This window comes from Gopherus evgoodei, chromosome 7 (assembly GCF_007399415.2).
Source record: "Gopherus evgoodei ecotype Sinaloan lineage chromosome 7, rGopEvg1_v1.p, whole genome shotgun sequence".
NCBI lineage: Eukaryota > Metazoa > Chordata > Testudines > Testudinidae > Gopherus > Gopherus evgoodei.
Window position 1 is genome coordinate 23,228,692 of NC_044328.1, and position 16,323 is coordinate 23,245,014.

General features: G+C 42.3%; 1 protein-coding gene across 1 annotated transcript in view; it reads right to left on the bottom strand.

Annotated features, from left to right (window-relative positions):
- The window catches only part of C7H10orf90 (chromosome 7 C10orf90 homolog), a 106,642-nt gene that overhangs the window by 10,896 nt on the left and 79,423 nt on the right, over positions 1-16,323 (bottom strand). Inside the window, 2 exon segments of the mRNA XM_030569566.1 lie at positions 12,461-12,662; positions 14,811-15,004. Coding sequence (XP_030425426.1) covers positions 12,461-12,662; positions 14,811-15,004 — 396 coding nt within the window.

Sequence of the window (16,323 nt, forward strand, 5' to 3'; positions counted from 1 at the left end):
AGCTCATGTTTAACTCTACACTGCCTAGTGAATACTATGCCCTTAGAACACGTTCTACCAACACACTTTTTATTCTAGTCAAAACAAACCCTAAAGAAGTAGAAGAAAGTCTAATGGCCTGATTATCCTCTGCTGTGCAGCCTGTGTGGTCATTTACATCAGTGCAGAATGGATGAAGTGTAGGAGTAACATGCTACCATTTTGATATGGTGACAGTGGATAATCAGTCCTAAACTGGTGTAGTTTATATGGCAAAGGGCCAGAAGAAGGTGCAAGTTAAAGTGTGTAGGCCTGATTCTCTGCTTCTTCACCCCTTGTTAATCATTTCCCCCTGTACAAATTTGATCTGTGCACTGGATATCCATCCTCACTGGCCTTTCTTAACATGACAGGTCCAACAATGGGAGACTTCACCAGTTATCCTATAAAACCTGTCAAGTTTGTGAATGAAATCCAGATACTGCCAATGTTATGCTAAAAGTTTCTGGACCAAATTCATCCCTGGTGTAACTTCAGTGAAGTTACACCAGGGACGAATTCAGTCCCCTGTCCAAATTTACTAAGATCTTCTGGAGGGCTTAGCCCATAGGTCAGAAAACTTTGGAATAACAATTGTCTTGTACAGTATAGCACTCTGGGGCACTAGGTGCCAAGTGTGTCTCTCTCTTCCCCCCTTGAAGAGAAACTGCAGAGAGGAACAAGCTAGAAGGAACAGCTGCAGAATCGCTAAAGCAGGGATCTTTGGACATTCAGAGAACTTTCTACAGTTTTGACTGGACTTTCTCTGACCTGTGCTGATTGGCTGTTTGCGCCAATCCTCTCCCGTCCTCTCCCTCACACAGCCTTTTCACCTTAGCTTCACTGCCCACCTGCCCCTCTTACCCTCTTCTCCCCTGCTCTGTCCCTCTCACCCGCTTCCTTCAATCCCCTCTCTACCTTCACTTGTCTTTCCATTTAGCTTATCTCCTCCGACCTCCCCTAAATGTGGAACTAACGTGTGTCACCATCCCATTGTTCACTCTGCTTCTGTGTTCTACCCCTTCCCACACTCTGTGTCTCCCTTGTCTATTTATGTTGTTAGCTCCTGGGGTCTGTGTTTGTGCAGTGCCTAGCACAATGGAGTCCTAGTCTTGCTTGGCCCATAGGCACCACCGTAATAAACATGGTTAATAATACAACAACAACAAAAATAATACAACAACAACAACAAAAAATTGGCTGTTCTTAGTTAGATTTTCCTGAGAATACCCTAATCTGTATTCATCACTTTGGCTCCAAACTACTAGCAAGGTGCCAACAGTGTGAGTGATGCTGTTGCTAGCAATGAATAACGTCTGGGGGCGGGAAAATCAGAGTCTTGACAAAATGGGAGTAATATACAGCTTGCAATGGAAATGTGGCTGCAAACATTTAATCAACCAGCAATGCCACCTGAAGGCAGGCAGGCAGGCTGCATTACAATAGCTGTGTGATTGGTTGGTTGTGTGGGGTTTTTTTGGTTTTTTTTGTCCATATTCTCTGATTACCATTGTCCACATTCCCTATTAAACCTATAATCTAAATGATAATCAGGTCTATACAGTTCTTCTCAGGACAGCCCAAATGAAAAAGCCTGTTATCTACAGCCATTTTGAACATAATTCAGGAGGTGTTCCACGCATTTGCTTTCAAAGTACTTTTGAAGATAGAGAATTTGAGACTGACTGCTGGATATTAATATAAATCAGGAGAAATCAGCAGACATCTATTGAGGGGGTGGACGGTAACTTTAAATTCTTCTTTGAGTGCTTGCTCATATCGATTCCAATTAGGTGTGCACACGCTGCGTGCACAATTGTCAGAAGATTTTTACCCTAGCAACGCTCAGTGGGTTGGCTGAGGCGTCCCCTAGAGTGGCGCCCTTATGGCACCGGATATATGCCCCTGCAGACCCAGCGCCCCCTCAGTTCCTTCTTACCGCCCGTGACGGTCGTTGGAACTGTGGAGCACAGCATAGCTGATCTCCACTCCCCTAGTTCTTTGCTCGTTTATACCTGTAGATAGTTGTTATAGTATAGTTGTTAGTAGTTTCTAGTTGTAGTTAATAGTAGTTTTGTAGTTAGTGTATATAGTGACTGGAGGTAAGGAGCTTCTCCCCTTCCTGGTACTGGGCCCGTGCCTAGGTCTCTGGGCTTCAAACCCTGCTCGGCCTGCCTCAAGCCAGCCCTGCACTGAGACCTGGCACCATCGATCCAAAGCGCGCCTCCAGCATCGGATCGACCCGGCCCTGGCAAAGACTCCCGGCACTGGACGTCTCCGGCACTGTTACCAGCGCAGCAACACTTGCTGTCTGCGGGAGCCAGGAAGCAGCACAAGCAACCTGCTGCTCCTGTACAGTTGCCGGCACTGCCTGTGCCCCCTTTGGAGCAGCGTCCCATGCCAGACCGCCCTGCAAAGGCTCCAACTCTGGCACCATCCATTCCAGTGCCGCAAGCGCCGTTGAGCAATACTGCCCCTCTTGAGGTGCCAGTACCTACCATCCTACATTATCTCTTGTCCTTGAAGCAGCAAGGCCTAGCAGTTTCATTCATCAGAGTTACACCTAGCTGCAATTTTGGCCTTCCACCCAGGCAAAAACGAGCACTTGGTTTTCTCCAATTCCATGGTCAGCAGGTTCCTCAAGGGATTGGAACGTCTGTACCTGCAAATTCAGCATCCGGCCCCTACGTGAGACCTCAACCTGGTCCTAGCCAAGCTCATGGGTGCCCTGTTTGAGCCGATGGCCACTTGCTCACTTCTGTACCTTTTCTGGAAAACAGCTTTCCTCGTCGCTATCACCTTGGCGAAATGCGTGTTGGAACTTCAAGCCCTCACGTTGGACCCACCATATACAGTGTTTCATAAGGATAAGGTGCAGCTGCGACCACACCCTGCCTTCCTTCCTAAGGGTGGTGTCTGCCTTTCATGTCAACCAAGACATCTTCCTTCCGGTCTTCTACCTGAAGCCACACGCTTCTTGTCAAGAGCAACAGCTGCATTCCCTAGATGTTCACAGGGCCCTCGCCTTTTACAGGGGCCTCGCCTTTTACATCGAATGAACGAAACCCTTTAGGAGGACAACCCAGCTGTTCGTAGCGGTGGCAAACCGGATGAAGGGCCTCGCGGTCTCCACACAGCGCATCTCGTCCTGGATTACATCATGGATCCGTGCGTGCTATGACTTGGCTGATGTCCCAACTACACATCTTACTGCCCGCTCTACTAGGGCTCAAGCTTTGTCCTCCACCTTCCTGGCTCATGTGCCCATACAGGAGATCTGTAGGGCAACAGCTTGGTCAGCAGCACATACCTTCACTTCCCACTGTGCTATAGTGCAGCAGTCCAGGGGTGATGCTGCACTTGGTTCAGCGGTCCTGCACTCCACAACATCTCACTCCAACCCCACTGCCTAGGTAAGGCTTGGGAGTCACCTAATTGGAATCAATATGAGAAAGCACTTGAAGAAGAAATGACGGTTACTCACCTTTGTAACTGTTGTTCTTCAAGATGTGTTGCTTATGTCCATTCCAAACCCGCCCTCCTTCCCAACTGTCAGAGTAGCTGGCAAGAAGGAACTGAGGGGGTGCTGGGTCAGTAGGGGCATATATCCGGCATCCCCTGAGTGTTGTTAGGGTAAAAATCTTCCGACGATCGTGCATGCAGCGCACGCACATCTAATTGGAATGGATATGAGCAACACATCTTGAAGAACAACAGTTACAAAGGTGAGTAATCGTCTTATTTCCTATATTGCTGTTTCCAGTAAACAGTCTCTCAGAAGGAAAGGAAAACAGAGGGTATAAAAATATGTCCTTGTGAATTAAAAAAAGACCACCTAGAAGTGCTTATGTACATGAAGATCACAAAGCTGTTCATTAGGAGGATTTAAAGGCCTAAGAACAGCTGGAAGTCTTGTCACTAAAGTAATTACATCATGGTTTTTGAGATTTAAATCCAGTTATTTGAACATTGTTTCTATTCAGTTCGTCACAGTGGGATCTCTAATTTGTTTGACATAGTCAACAGCAGAATAGTGTTTCTTGGAATAATTAGCACTCTAGAAATTTAACAGTACACATTGCACAGTACAAAGGCTAGTAAAAGAGATGTAGGTTGTTTGCCTCTGAAATGTACTTGTGATAATAAAATCTTCTGCTGGATAAACATTCACATTTTTGTAACATTACTTCGGGCATTTTGTGAGATCCTGTTCATGAATTACAATTACAAATAGTAAACAACTTGTTTTTGAAGATGAGAAGGTAAAGGGAAGCTGCACAGATGTTGGTATTTATATGAAAATGATATTGGATACCAATTATCTTGCTCCTTTGCGAGAAACAGTAAAGTTATAACAACACGAGCAAAATGGTTTGAAGATTATGTGTGATCTAATAAGCCTATATTCTCAATAAACACACTTCATTCTGTTAAAGTGATGTTAAAGAGAGGTCTCTAAATGCCAATGGTTCCTTTTCACAGTAACATTAAGATAAAAAGTATGTGTTTTTCATGGTGAAATAGGTGTAGAGCATGCTCATCTCGGAGCAATTCAGTGCCACAGCATACACATTTGTTCAAGCCAATGGTACAAACAGCATCTCAATCACAGTTTTTAAAACCTTTGTGATAAAATCATCAGTCAAATTACTAGAAGCTAGATGTGAATTATAAGGAGAAAAAAAGATTGAGGTCTCACTAGAGCCTTTTATAATATTACTAACACTGGAAATATCTCACCTGATGCATCCTACAATTGCATTAGCCTTTTTCACAGCGCCTCACATTGGCAGCTCGTAGTTATCCTGTGATCAACCAATATACCCAGGGGTCTTTTTCCTCCTCTGTCACTTCCAACTGATAAGTTCCCAGTTTAGAGCAAAAATTCTTGTTGGTCCCTAAGTGCAAGACTTTGCATTATTACATTTCATCCCATTTCTATTACTCTAGTTTACAAGGTCACCCAGATCTTCTTGTATGATATTCTGGTCCTTCTCTGTATTAGCTACACCTCTGAACTTTGTGCCATCCTCAAATTTTATTAGCACACTCTCACTTTTTGTGCCAAGATCATTAATAAAAATGTTAAAGAAGGTTGATCCCAACACCAATCCCTGTGGAATCCCATTGAAGCGTGACAGTTCACCTTTCAGTATGACCTGTTGTAGTCTCCCCTTTACCCAGTTCCTATTCACCTTTCAATTCTTCTGTTAATCCCCATCTTCTCCAATTTAACAAACAATTTCCAGTGCAGAACTGTATCAAATGCCTTACTGAAATCCAGGTAGATTAGACCTACTACATTTCCTTTGTCTAAAAAAAATCAGTTATCTCAAAGAAGGATATCAGGTTGGTCTGGAATAATCTACGATTTGTAAAACCATGATATATTTTATTCCAATTACCTCTGTCCTTAACTACTTTCTCTTTCAAAATTTGTTTCAAGACCTTGCATACAATCAAGAGCAAAGTAACAGGCCTGTAGTCTCCTGCATCATGTTTTTCCCCTTTCTTAAAAATAGGAACTATGCTAGCAATTCTCCAGTCATAGGGTAACACCTGCAAGTTTACTCACTGTAAGTAGTCCAGGAGTATAATAAGGATGCTGTGCAGCCCAGCTAGAGTGTTCCAGAACCTATGACCAGGGTCACTTATGTCCTGGCCAGTGGAAGTCATGCCTGCTAGTCAAGTTGCCTTTACAAAAACTGTTGCTGGCAAATTCATGAATTACAACTGATGATATGCTGAAAAAAAGCTGTGTGTTTGATATGGTTACAAAGACCCCAGGAAAGGAGGAAAGAGCTTAAATCATCATTCTCAGGCTAAAGAGGCAATCAGAAGCCATAATCTGAAGCCTATGGACCCTATTAAAAGCATAGTATATGCTTTAACTTGGTTTCCATCTCATCATTCTGTTCTCTAGGGTTCTCTGTTTTTCTAATGCTGTTTTTATGTCTATTGTTTTGAAAGAACATACTGCTCCCCAGAGACCAAGAAACGTGCAGACAAGCTGGATTTGGCAGAGTCCCTGCAGTTTTCCCTCAGCTGTTGTGAAAATGGCCCCAGAAGATGCTAGTGTAGAGATTAAGAATTAGCTGTTTAACCCTTGCCATGTTATTTTCTTTATTTCAATAGTTCTTAGTGCCTGATAATGGCACTGCCCTTGCTAAGTGCCCTATGGACTTCAGGGTAATGAACACTTGCATGGATACTAATTTAACCTGTTTCACAGTTCAGGGTTACCAAGGTCTGTAATTTTGTCAGCAGGATATTCATTCTCATTTCCAATGATATTGGGGGGAAGAAGCTAAAAGGCTGTAGCATCAGAGAGAATGGAAGGGACGTTACAAGGCTGCCTTTGTTATCCTAATGGAGCAGCTAGTGCTAATGTAAAAGAACGGAACAGCTGTCCAAAGAAGGACTTGTGCGCTAAAAAGGAAATTCAGTGGATTTGTAAAACAAAAAAAAATCCAGACAAACAAAAAAACACTTCAAGATCCCAGCTTCTTAACAGAATATATAGGTTCCTATGGTGGTGGGTGCCATAAAAGATATAGTAAATGACAATCCTTGCCCCCAATGAGCATATAACCCTAAAGTGAGTTTACAATCTGAAGCCTGCACACTTACGTTATAATACAAAATAATTTGGAAATTTTTCATCCCGTACTTACCTGTCAAGACCTAAGTTCTCAATTACATGCCAGATCCCATTGCCAGAGTATATTATTCTTTATTTATGATCAGATTTCTGCGTGATGCTTTGCAGGTAACGAAGATAATTTACTGTTATCTGAGCAGCTTGCATTTTGGGTGGGCCTTAGGCACACAAGCATGTAAAGGGAAAAGCCAGCTTTATGTATTAGTCATACGATGTCACCTTTTCTGAGCTGACTGACTTCCAGGCATTCTGTTGCAAAGTGACATCATTTTCCAACAGCAGGAGAGAACTGTGTTGGAGACTACAGCTGGGATTTCTGAAGCTATCTAGGGGATACAGATGCCATTTCCCACTAAAATGAATGTGAATTGGTCCAAATCTCCAAAACAGTCTACAGATCCATTACCATGTTTATTTTAATATTCTATTAAATATCCTTAAAAAAGCCTCAAATTGTTTTAAAGGAAAAACTTTAAACTTTCAATACATCTACTAGATTATATAGTACTAAAGTAGGACAATAACTCTTCCACAACCTTCTAAATAAGTACTCAGATGCATGCTAAATAAGTGCACTCAAAGGCCACTCAAGACAAGCTCATGCCCTAGGCAAAACTTCAGTGTGCTGCTCCTCTACCCGGTGCAGACTATCAAATCTTATTGCAACACAGCCATGGAACAGAAGTGTGGAATGGAATCAGCCCCCCGCCCCAACATACACAGACACAGACACACACACACACAGACAGCCTGCTGGAATCTGGGGCCATTTGTTACCAACGCAGCCTGCACTCTGTAGCCTTCGTTACCAATGTGGTCTCACTGAGAGGCTCTGCTCTCATGCTCTGGAGTGTACAGCTGGCTTAGCCCTTCAGCACCAGTATACTTAATTTTGAGTCAAGTTGTTATATAATTTATCAGCAGGGATGCGCACTGCAGGCTGCTCCCACTTAGAATAATTGACCCACGCGCCTGTATGGGGTGCAAACAGGTGGCCATCTCTGCTCTCAGCAATGCCCAGCGGGACTGAGTGGGGGGCTGGAGTGATCAGAATTTGGGGGCTCTGCCAAATGACAGTGGAGCTGAAGACTCTGAGCCAGGCTGACCCCCTTACTGCGTGCTTTGAGGAATAGTTCACCAGCAAGGATCACACTCCCGCCCTCTGGTGGTTTGGGCTCAGTGGGGTCAGGATTCAGCATGACCTGCACAGCCCCTCCAATCAACTCCTGGACCACCCACCTTCCCTTGGTAGCCCTTCTTTCCATCCCAACCCCCCCGATAGCCTTCTAGGTCCATGGGGGGGTTGCCCTGCCCTTGGTCTCTGCCTGCTATATACACCCCCTGTAGTCAGGCTGGTCCTGGAGATGCCTTCCCTGACCCAGTCACTCACTCCAGTCAGCTCAGCTGGTCACCAACTCAGGCTCAGGCGGAGGGCAGGGACAGACTAGCTCTCAGCACACGGGTGGCCATGCCCACGCTTGCAGACTCTGATGATAGTCAGCCTTAACTTTCAGCTTGTTCCACAGTTGGCCCTCGGCAGCCTGGGCTCTGTACGCTGGGAACACTGGCCTGCCTGCTTGGCTGCATTTTTGATTCTAGGGGGTATGAGGTGCTGTGCAGGCATTTGCCAGCTAAGGAGCTGGCAGCACCAGCCACCTGGGATGAATGGGTGAGCAGGAGTGATCACAAGGTGAGGAGCGAGGGGGTGGAGGTGACAGGAGAGAGGCAGGGGAAGGAAGAGAAGTATAGGGAAGCTGCATGGCAAAAGGAGTAGGTGGAGAAGCTGGAAGGTGAGCTGGGATTCCCCAGTCTAGCTGGCAGGCTCTGTCTCATGCAGCATTCAGCACTCTGCCATAGTCACCAGGAATTAAAATCTTTATTTTAAAATAAAATATTCATTGGTGGGGCGCTGATAGTATGGAGTCAGCAAGAGCCCCAGGTCCACACTGGGGATAGTTCCCCCCCCAGCCACCTGCGCAGGGCATTTGCTTTTGGATGAATTTTACACACACGTGCCTGAACACACACAACCTTGCACACACATTCATCTTCATTCTCAGACACACCCCACTACCCTCCACGCAATGAATCGCTCCTGAGTAACAGGTGTCACCACCTCAGAGTCTAGGCTTTTGCATCTGCGGCCACTGGTGGGAACTCTGCTCCCTGTTAATATTACTCCTCTTCACTGGGATCCGCTGTCCCTCCCAGCCAGTGGTATGAGGAGCTTGGTGCTTGCCAACAGGTAGCAAACTGTGGAGCTTAAACTGAGCTAAGGGGGTTAGTCGGCAGCAATCTCCCCTCCTGCCAATAGGAGCAAGATTGGGTCTCCTCTGGGGTCCTGATACCCCAGAGCCAGACTGCTGCAGGATTCTCCTCTTCCTCTCTGCTCCAGGTCACCCCACTCCGGGGGGGGGGGGCATGTTTTGTCATTTCAGCCTACCATTTAATGGCCTGGTCCCAGGCTCCCCGGTTTGACTAGGGTGCATCAGAACCTCCCTTTCTTCCCACTCCCAGATGGATGGTAACTTACAGCTCCAGAGAGCTGCCTGCTTTGTTCAACACTTGAGTACAGAACAGTACTCAGATCTGTGTCCAGAAGTAAAAAGGGGAAGGGGGAGAAGATGGGGTGGGGGAGAGGCAAGAGACATAGGGCCACACTGTCTGTTTTGTGCTTCAATTCTCCAGCCCCTGTCCTTCTCACCCAGAGGCTCCTCTAGCTATAGGAAAACTAAGAAGCTATTTCCTAAGAGGCAGCTGCCTAGAGGCAGAGTCTATGGGGGTGTGAATTGCAGAGCACTCTAATGTGTAGTGCTCTAACTGGCCTACGTGCACGCTGTTGCGGTGAACTGGAAGGTATCTAGTATGCATTGATGTAGTCCTGTGAACTCTATCAGCAGGCACCTTTTAGTTAGTGCCAGCTAGGTCCACACAGACCAGTTAGAGTGTTCTGCAATTCACCCCACCCCAGTCTATCTCCTCCAATAGACCAGTCTGCTGTGCTGCTTCTCCCAGAAATCTGCTACAAAGCTTGCCTATTACTAGAAAGGCCTCTGCCTGCACTGCTAATACCATTAATGACAGTAGGCTCTGCATAATAGCCAGCATCAGTAGAAGGTTCAAAATGCTCATGGTCATGACTCAGTACAAATTAAGTATGCTCAGTATATTTATATACTTCCCAATTTCTCTTTTTTGTTGTGGTTGTGTTTAATTGAATAAGTAAATAGAGTCATTTTAAAAAAGTTGTACTTGGTCATTAACAATTTAGTAAACTATTTCTTAACTGTAGCCTACATATTTATGCTTAGTAAGACACCTAAAATTTACTATTTATCCATAAGTCAATTTACTATGGCATATATGTGACTATTTCTGTCATGATAAGAATGATAAGATATCACAAACAGAAAATTCAGTGAGACTTTCTATGAGTAACAAGTTGTGGCAGATGAGTTATGGGAATGAAAGCTCCTCTTTAGACACATTTATCTTTAATAACTAACCATAAAGAGATGGAAACAGCCATTTACTTGAGCCATTAATGAATGCATTTCAATATTATGTTTTTCTCATTGAACAAGCATATAAATTAATATTTAATAATCATTCAAGGAGAAAGAGGTTAAATTTTTCATTTTTATTTCAAAAAATCTTTGTATAGTTGGACTTGGGGGCTTTAAACATGACCCAACAAAGGGAAACATTAAGTTGTGTCTTTTTTTTCTTCTTCTCTAAGATGTATGACAAAAACCTGATATCCCCCATCCTGTGTTCCTCTCCAATACCATCCAAATACCGCCTCCCCAAGAACCGGTCAACCAAACAAAAATCCATACAGCCACAGCCATATATTTCCTTCTTGATTTTTACAATAGAAATCCAGGTCTTGCCTCCCTGCCTTCCTTGGACTGGAAAACCAGCAGCTTTATGACATTACAATCTTTAAGGGTGGATTTCTGGGAGTTATGCCATTGATTTCAATGGGGTGAGGATTTCGCAACAAGTAAATACATGAACCTGATTAATTGGATGGGGAAATGAATTTTATTCACCTTTTTAAAGTATTCTTTGGCTTCTGTTTTTACACCTGTTGAACTGTAAAGTAATAATCTATATTCCACTTTTACAGCCAAAGTGGAATGGATTGTATTAGACTATAGATCAAATAACACCAAGAATTAGAATTCCGCAAAGCAATGATCCAAAATGTATTAGCACTAACATGTCACCTGGGGTTGAGATACAATGGATGTAACCTTGAAAATTATAGAACATCCTAGATTTTGTTTTAAAGCTATGTTGTTGTGTGACTAAGGCATCTGGAGTGTAAGCACAGTTCAATACTCCAACTACCAAGAGATGGCAGTGGGAGAGGAGAGGAAGCTGAGCCATGGAAGTGTACTAATTTCTGCTTGGCCTGCAAGATGAAAACTTCACTGGCAGCTGTGTTCAGATGAAAGTCAAAGCCCCCTAAGGCTTCTGCCAATCTGGGACTGAACAAGTGAGGACCTTGCAACTATCTTTCTGGGATTTTCATCTCCCCACTACGCTGTCAAAACTTGAATTAAACCTCCTGCTAATTCTCAGTGCAGGATTTTGCCTCTTGTTGGAGAACCAGAACTTGCCATCTCTTCCAAGGCCTCTCATTCATAAGCAATTGGGAGGAAACATCTAATTTCCTCCCTGCCACACCATTTGAGTATCAAGCATGTCATTCCTGGAATGAGTCTGGTATTCAGTAGCTGGGGAGCAGAGGACTGGAGGTTACATACCTGAGTCTCTGCTGGCCCAGCGCAGAGCACTGCTGCCAACATACTGGTCCAACTATAACTTTAAAAGAAAACAGAATCCCTTTCAAAACAGTGGCATGAATACTACAGTAAGAGATCATTCAAGCATGTGGTCTACTAGGTAATTTAGCATGTCAGAAAAACTGCATTCTTGCTTTTTAATGCTTTGTCAGCAGAATAGCTGAAGACAAGCTTCTTATTGTGTACTTGTTTAATGAGGCCTTCCGTTGTTTTGGTTTTTTAGTACAAAGCTGTGGTTTCAGAAGCCTGCAGCTTTAACTGAACTTAAAAATAAAATATAGAGAGGAATGCTAACCATGTAAATAAATCTGATATTTAAGCACACATTTTTCTTTTGTGAATGGTATTAATAAAGAAAAACATAGATGATGAAGCTGAGAAAGTCCAAAAGTAATAGTTTCAAGTAATGTGGTTTGATGTCATTTATCTGGAGACCTCTGTGATCTGAGCAATGAGAAGGTCTATCATGCGTATAGCTACTGCACACCACACCAAAACAATTCAGTATGTTACTCACTAGGGCTAACAACCTCTCCACTTCTCTTGCATATCCAGGTTTATTCTTAGGAAAGTGGCCAGTTTTAAGGTGTATTGCTACAGCAGTCTGTCTCTCATGTGCTCATCTCTGTAGCATCTGAGTAGCACCATGATATACAGATGTAACCTCATAACTGGTTAATTTCCAAAGTTTTGATAAGGCCACGGGTGATTTCAATGGGAGTTAGGTGCCTAAATAACTTTGAGAATCTGTGTCACTGTTGCTAAAACTGTTCTCTCTCTCTCCAGCTGCATCCTATCACAGCTTCTGTTTAGAGCATTAGTATAGAGGTTGGCATGTTGACAGTTGTGTTACAACAACAGTGGGTCTGATTCTTACTAAAGTTAATGTGAAAATACTGCATTCATACCAAGATTTCATATCCAGTTACAAACCTGATATTGATACAACAATCACAATTCATCTTACCACTGAGAGGGTGAGGAACAGTATATTGCTTCTTTTTGTTAGAAATGGATGTTGAGGAAAGTTTTTGAGGAAGAAGAGCTCCTTCTTGCTTTTCTGGAGTGTCATTCTGCTGGGTTTTCCTCAGTTGTGCCATGTGTTCAAGTTTTTTCAACCGTTCTTGTGAACGAGAAATAAACTGAGGTTTATGGACTTCCAGAGCCTCCTAAACGAAAAAGTCAAAACACACAACACTGAGACACCCATCAAGTATGGTTTAGTAAAGGATTATCATGGAGAAGTCAATGCATCTCAACGGTTAAGATAACAACCATCTTCCAGCCCTGAATTTGTTCCCCTTTAACTTTAGCTTGGAAAACTGATTTGGCTTGAATATTGCCAAATTTATTCTAAAGGCAAAGGGGAATATTCCTGCCAAATTTGAAGTAAATGTATAAAACTGTTTTTAAGTTTCAGATTTTTACAAAATTATCCTGATTTAAGATTCTGACTTTTTGCCCAATGTTTCTCAAAAAAACAACAGCTCAGAAACAGCTTGTCACTAGCAGCTCACAAACTTTCCTTACATATAAATCTTCTTGAAAACTCATTCCTAGATGATACGCAAGAAAATAAACTGCAGTGACGTGTTTCAGAAGCACCAAGACCTAAGCATCCCTGCTCAACCAATGAGAGTGAGTCATGGGGGAAAGGGGACTGGTGTAACTCATTGCATCAGATGAGATAGCAGCAAATCCCTCTGTTTTCAGGGCCTGGTGGGAGTCTGGGCGGGAGTTCATTCCCTGTTTCCCCTCCTGCCATGGCTACTGCCTCTGCCCAAGAACTGCATCTTCCTGAACGCCAATAAAAATTTACATTATAGCCAGCATATACTAATAATTCCCGCTATGAGCTGTGCTTGAGTAGTGTCATTTTAGGATTTGTGTAAGAACATAAGAACGGCCGTACTGGGTCAGACCAAAGGTCCATCTAGCCCAGTATCTGTCTACTGACAATGGCCAATGCCAGGTGCCCCAGAGGGAGTGAAGCTAACAGGTAATGATCAAGTGATCTCTCTCCTGCCATCCATCTCCATCCTCTGACAAACAGAGGCTAGGAACACCATTCTTTACCCATCCTGGCTAATAGCCATTTATGGACTTCACCTTCCTGACTCTATCCAGTTCTCTTTTAAATGCTGTTATAGTCCTAGCCTTCACAACCTCCTCAGGTACGGAGTTCCACAAGTTGACTGTGCACTGCGTGAAAAAGAACTTCCTTTTATTTGTTTTAAACCTGCTGCCTATTAATTTAATTTGGTGACCCTTAGTTCTTGTATTGTGGGAATAAGTAAATAACTTTTCCTTATCCACTTTCTCCACATCACTCATGATTTTATATACCTCTATCATATCTCCCCTTAGTCTCCTCTTTTCCAAGCTGCAGAGTGCTAGCCTCTTTAATCTTTCCTCATATGGGACCCTCTCCAAACCCCTAATCGTTTTAGTTGCCCTTTTCTGAACCTTTTCTAGTGCCAGTATATCTTTTTTGAGGTGAGGAGACCACATCTGTACACAGTATTCGAGATGTGAGCGTACCATGGATTTACATAAGGGCAATAATATATTCTCAGTCTTATTCTCTATTCTCTTTTTAATGATTCTTAACATCCTGTTTGCTTTTTTGACTGCCTCTGCACACTGCATGGACATCTTCAGAGAACTGTCCACGATGATTCCAAGATATTTTTCCGGATTCGTTGTAGCTAAATTAGCCCCCATCATATTGTATGTATAGGTGGGGCTATTTTTTCCAATGTGCATTACTTTACATTTATCCACATTAAATTTCATTTGCCATTTTGTTGCCCAATCACTTAGTTTTGTTAGATCTTTTTGAAGTTCTTCACAATCTGCTTTAGTCTTAACTATCTTGAGGAGTTTAGTATCATCTGCAAACTTTGCCACCTCACTGTTTACCCCTTTCTCCAGATCATTTATGAATAAATTGAATAGGATTGGTCCTAGGACTATTTAAATGTAAATTATCCCCAGGCTCACGAAGAGCTGAGGAGCAGTTCTAGAGCATATGGAAACTGTGACTTTCTGAACACTGAGCTCCCAGCTCTTATCATCATTCCATTGGCTTCTGAAGCTGTGAAAATGGCATTTGTTCTAGATACAACCAGTTGCACTGCGTCTCTTTTGCAGTCAGACAAGATGGTCTTGTGAATAATTCAACAGCAGATATAAGTGACAAACACAAACACAAAACTAACTCTGAACTTCTGCCCTTGGTGAGTTCCCAGGAAGGAACCAGCATTCATGAAAAATCAGTCCCAGAATTAACAGTAGAGAAACATTTGATATTTTACCCTTAGAGTCAGTAGGCTGGATGGAATTTTCTCAGGCTCAGCGTAGATTTCTGGCTGTGTGAATGCGTCTTGTTTCTCATGAGTAACATCTGGTGAGTGAGCTGCGGAGGTTGTTACCCTGCTGGCTGTCTCTTGTTTATCACTCTTCTTACAATCTTTTATTTTGTCAACTGAACCACTGAATTTGTAATCACCTTAGAGAGATTTAAAAGTTCATTAAGGGTGAATGGTTAATTTTTGATTGGGTCTGCACATCATTAGACATGGAAGGCAATTTCTGAAATAAGAATGCCAAGGTGTTAATAATAGGCCTCATTAAGCAGAATAGATCAGGCCTGATCATAGGTGCTAGTCACTGCCCTGTGACACAGAAGTATCTTTCACATTAAGCAAGTCTTCACAATTAAGTCTAAATATACCATTTTGATATTTAGATCTGTTTGGCGTTTGCTTCCTGAAAAGCAAGATACCTCCATAACACACTGACTTTATGTAAAGCAATATTACTGCACTGCAACTCACAGACTTTGAGACCGTTTAAAATTATTGCACTGATAATGGAAAATAATAAACTGCTGTGGAACTTAATCACATATTACTTGTCTCTGGCCAAACTGAGGCTTTAATGAGAATTGGTATTGCTTTTTAATTTCTAATATATTAGTCTTCCTTCTTTCTATTGTTCCTGGGCATTCATTAGGCCTATTTTGGTGTGATTATATGAAATGCTAATAAAGAAAAGGTAAAGCACAGGACAGCAATTCATTATAACTGTACTTAATCCAACAGGTTATGTAATTAGACTTTTAAAAAGATTTTCCTTATTTATGACCATACTCTATTGCTCTTTTATAATCAATATTTCCTGCATAACGTAGACCCAAGAGAAGACCCATGCCCAAAATGCAAAAGACACCTTTTCAAAACAGTTGAGAAGCATCTGATTTAAAATATAGAAATAATACAGAATAAATTAACTACTGAACAATCTCCATATGCACAACTCTAAAACAGCAACACTAACTGCATCTCTCATGTCAAATAATATGATTTCTGGGATTTTTATGTCTGGAAATAAAGCCCATTGCTGTTTGCTTCAATTGATTGGTTGCAGTAAACTAAAAATATTTTCCCTTCTGACATACTGTAAACATTATGCTGTACTTTAAAAAAAAATCTAAATTATGTAAGTTATTAGACACAGATGTCTTAAAAAAATTCAGATGCATTTCTCCTTTCATATTAGTTGTTTGCTAGATTTCTTTTGGGCAAAATTTTGAAAATTTTGAAACCCTAAGCCCCTAAATAAAGTGGTCATATTTTCAAAGATGCTAATCACCTATTGCTTCAATGGGATTTGTGAATGTTCAGCACATTTGCAAAATCAGGTCACTTTTAGTCAGTGGTTTAAAATGGATTTAACTTTAGGTACTGATATTTGAAAATTGTGTCCTCTGTCAATTAAACAGGTATTATATACTATAGTTTTATTCAGTCATAAATTATAAGGAAA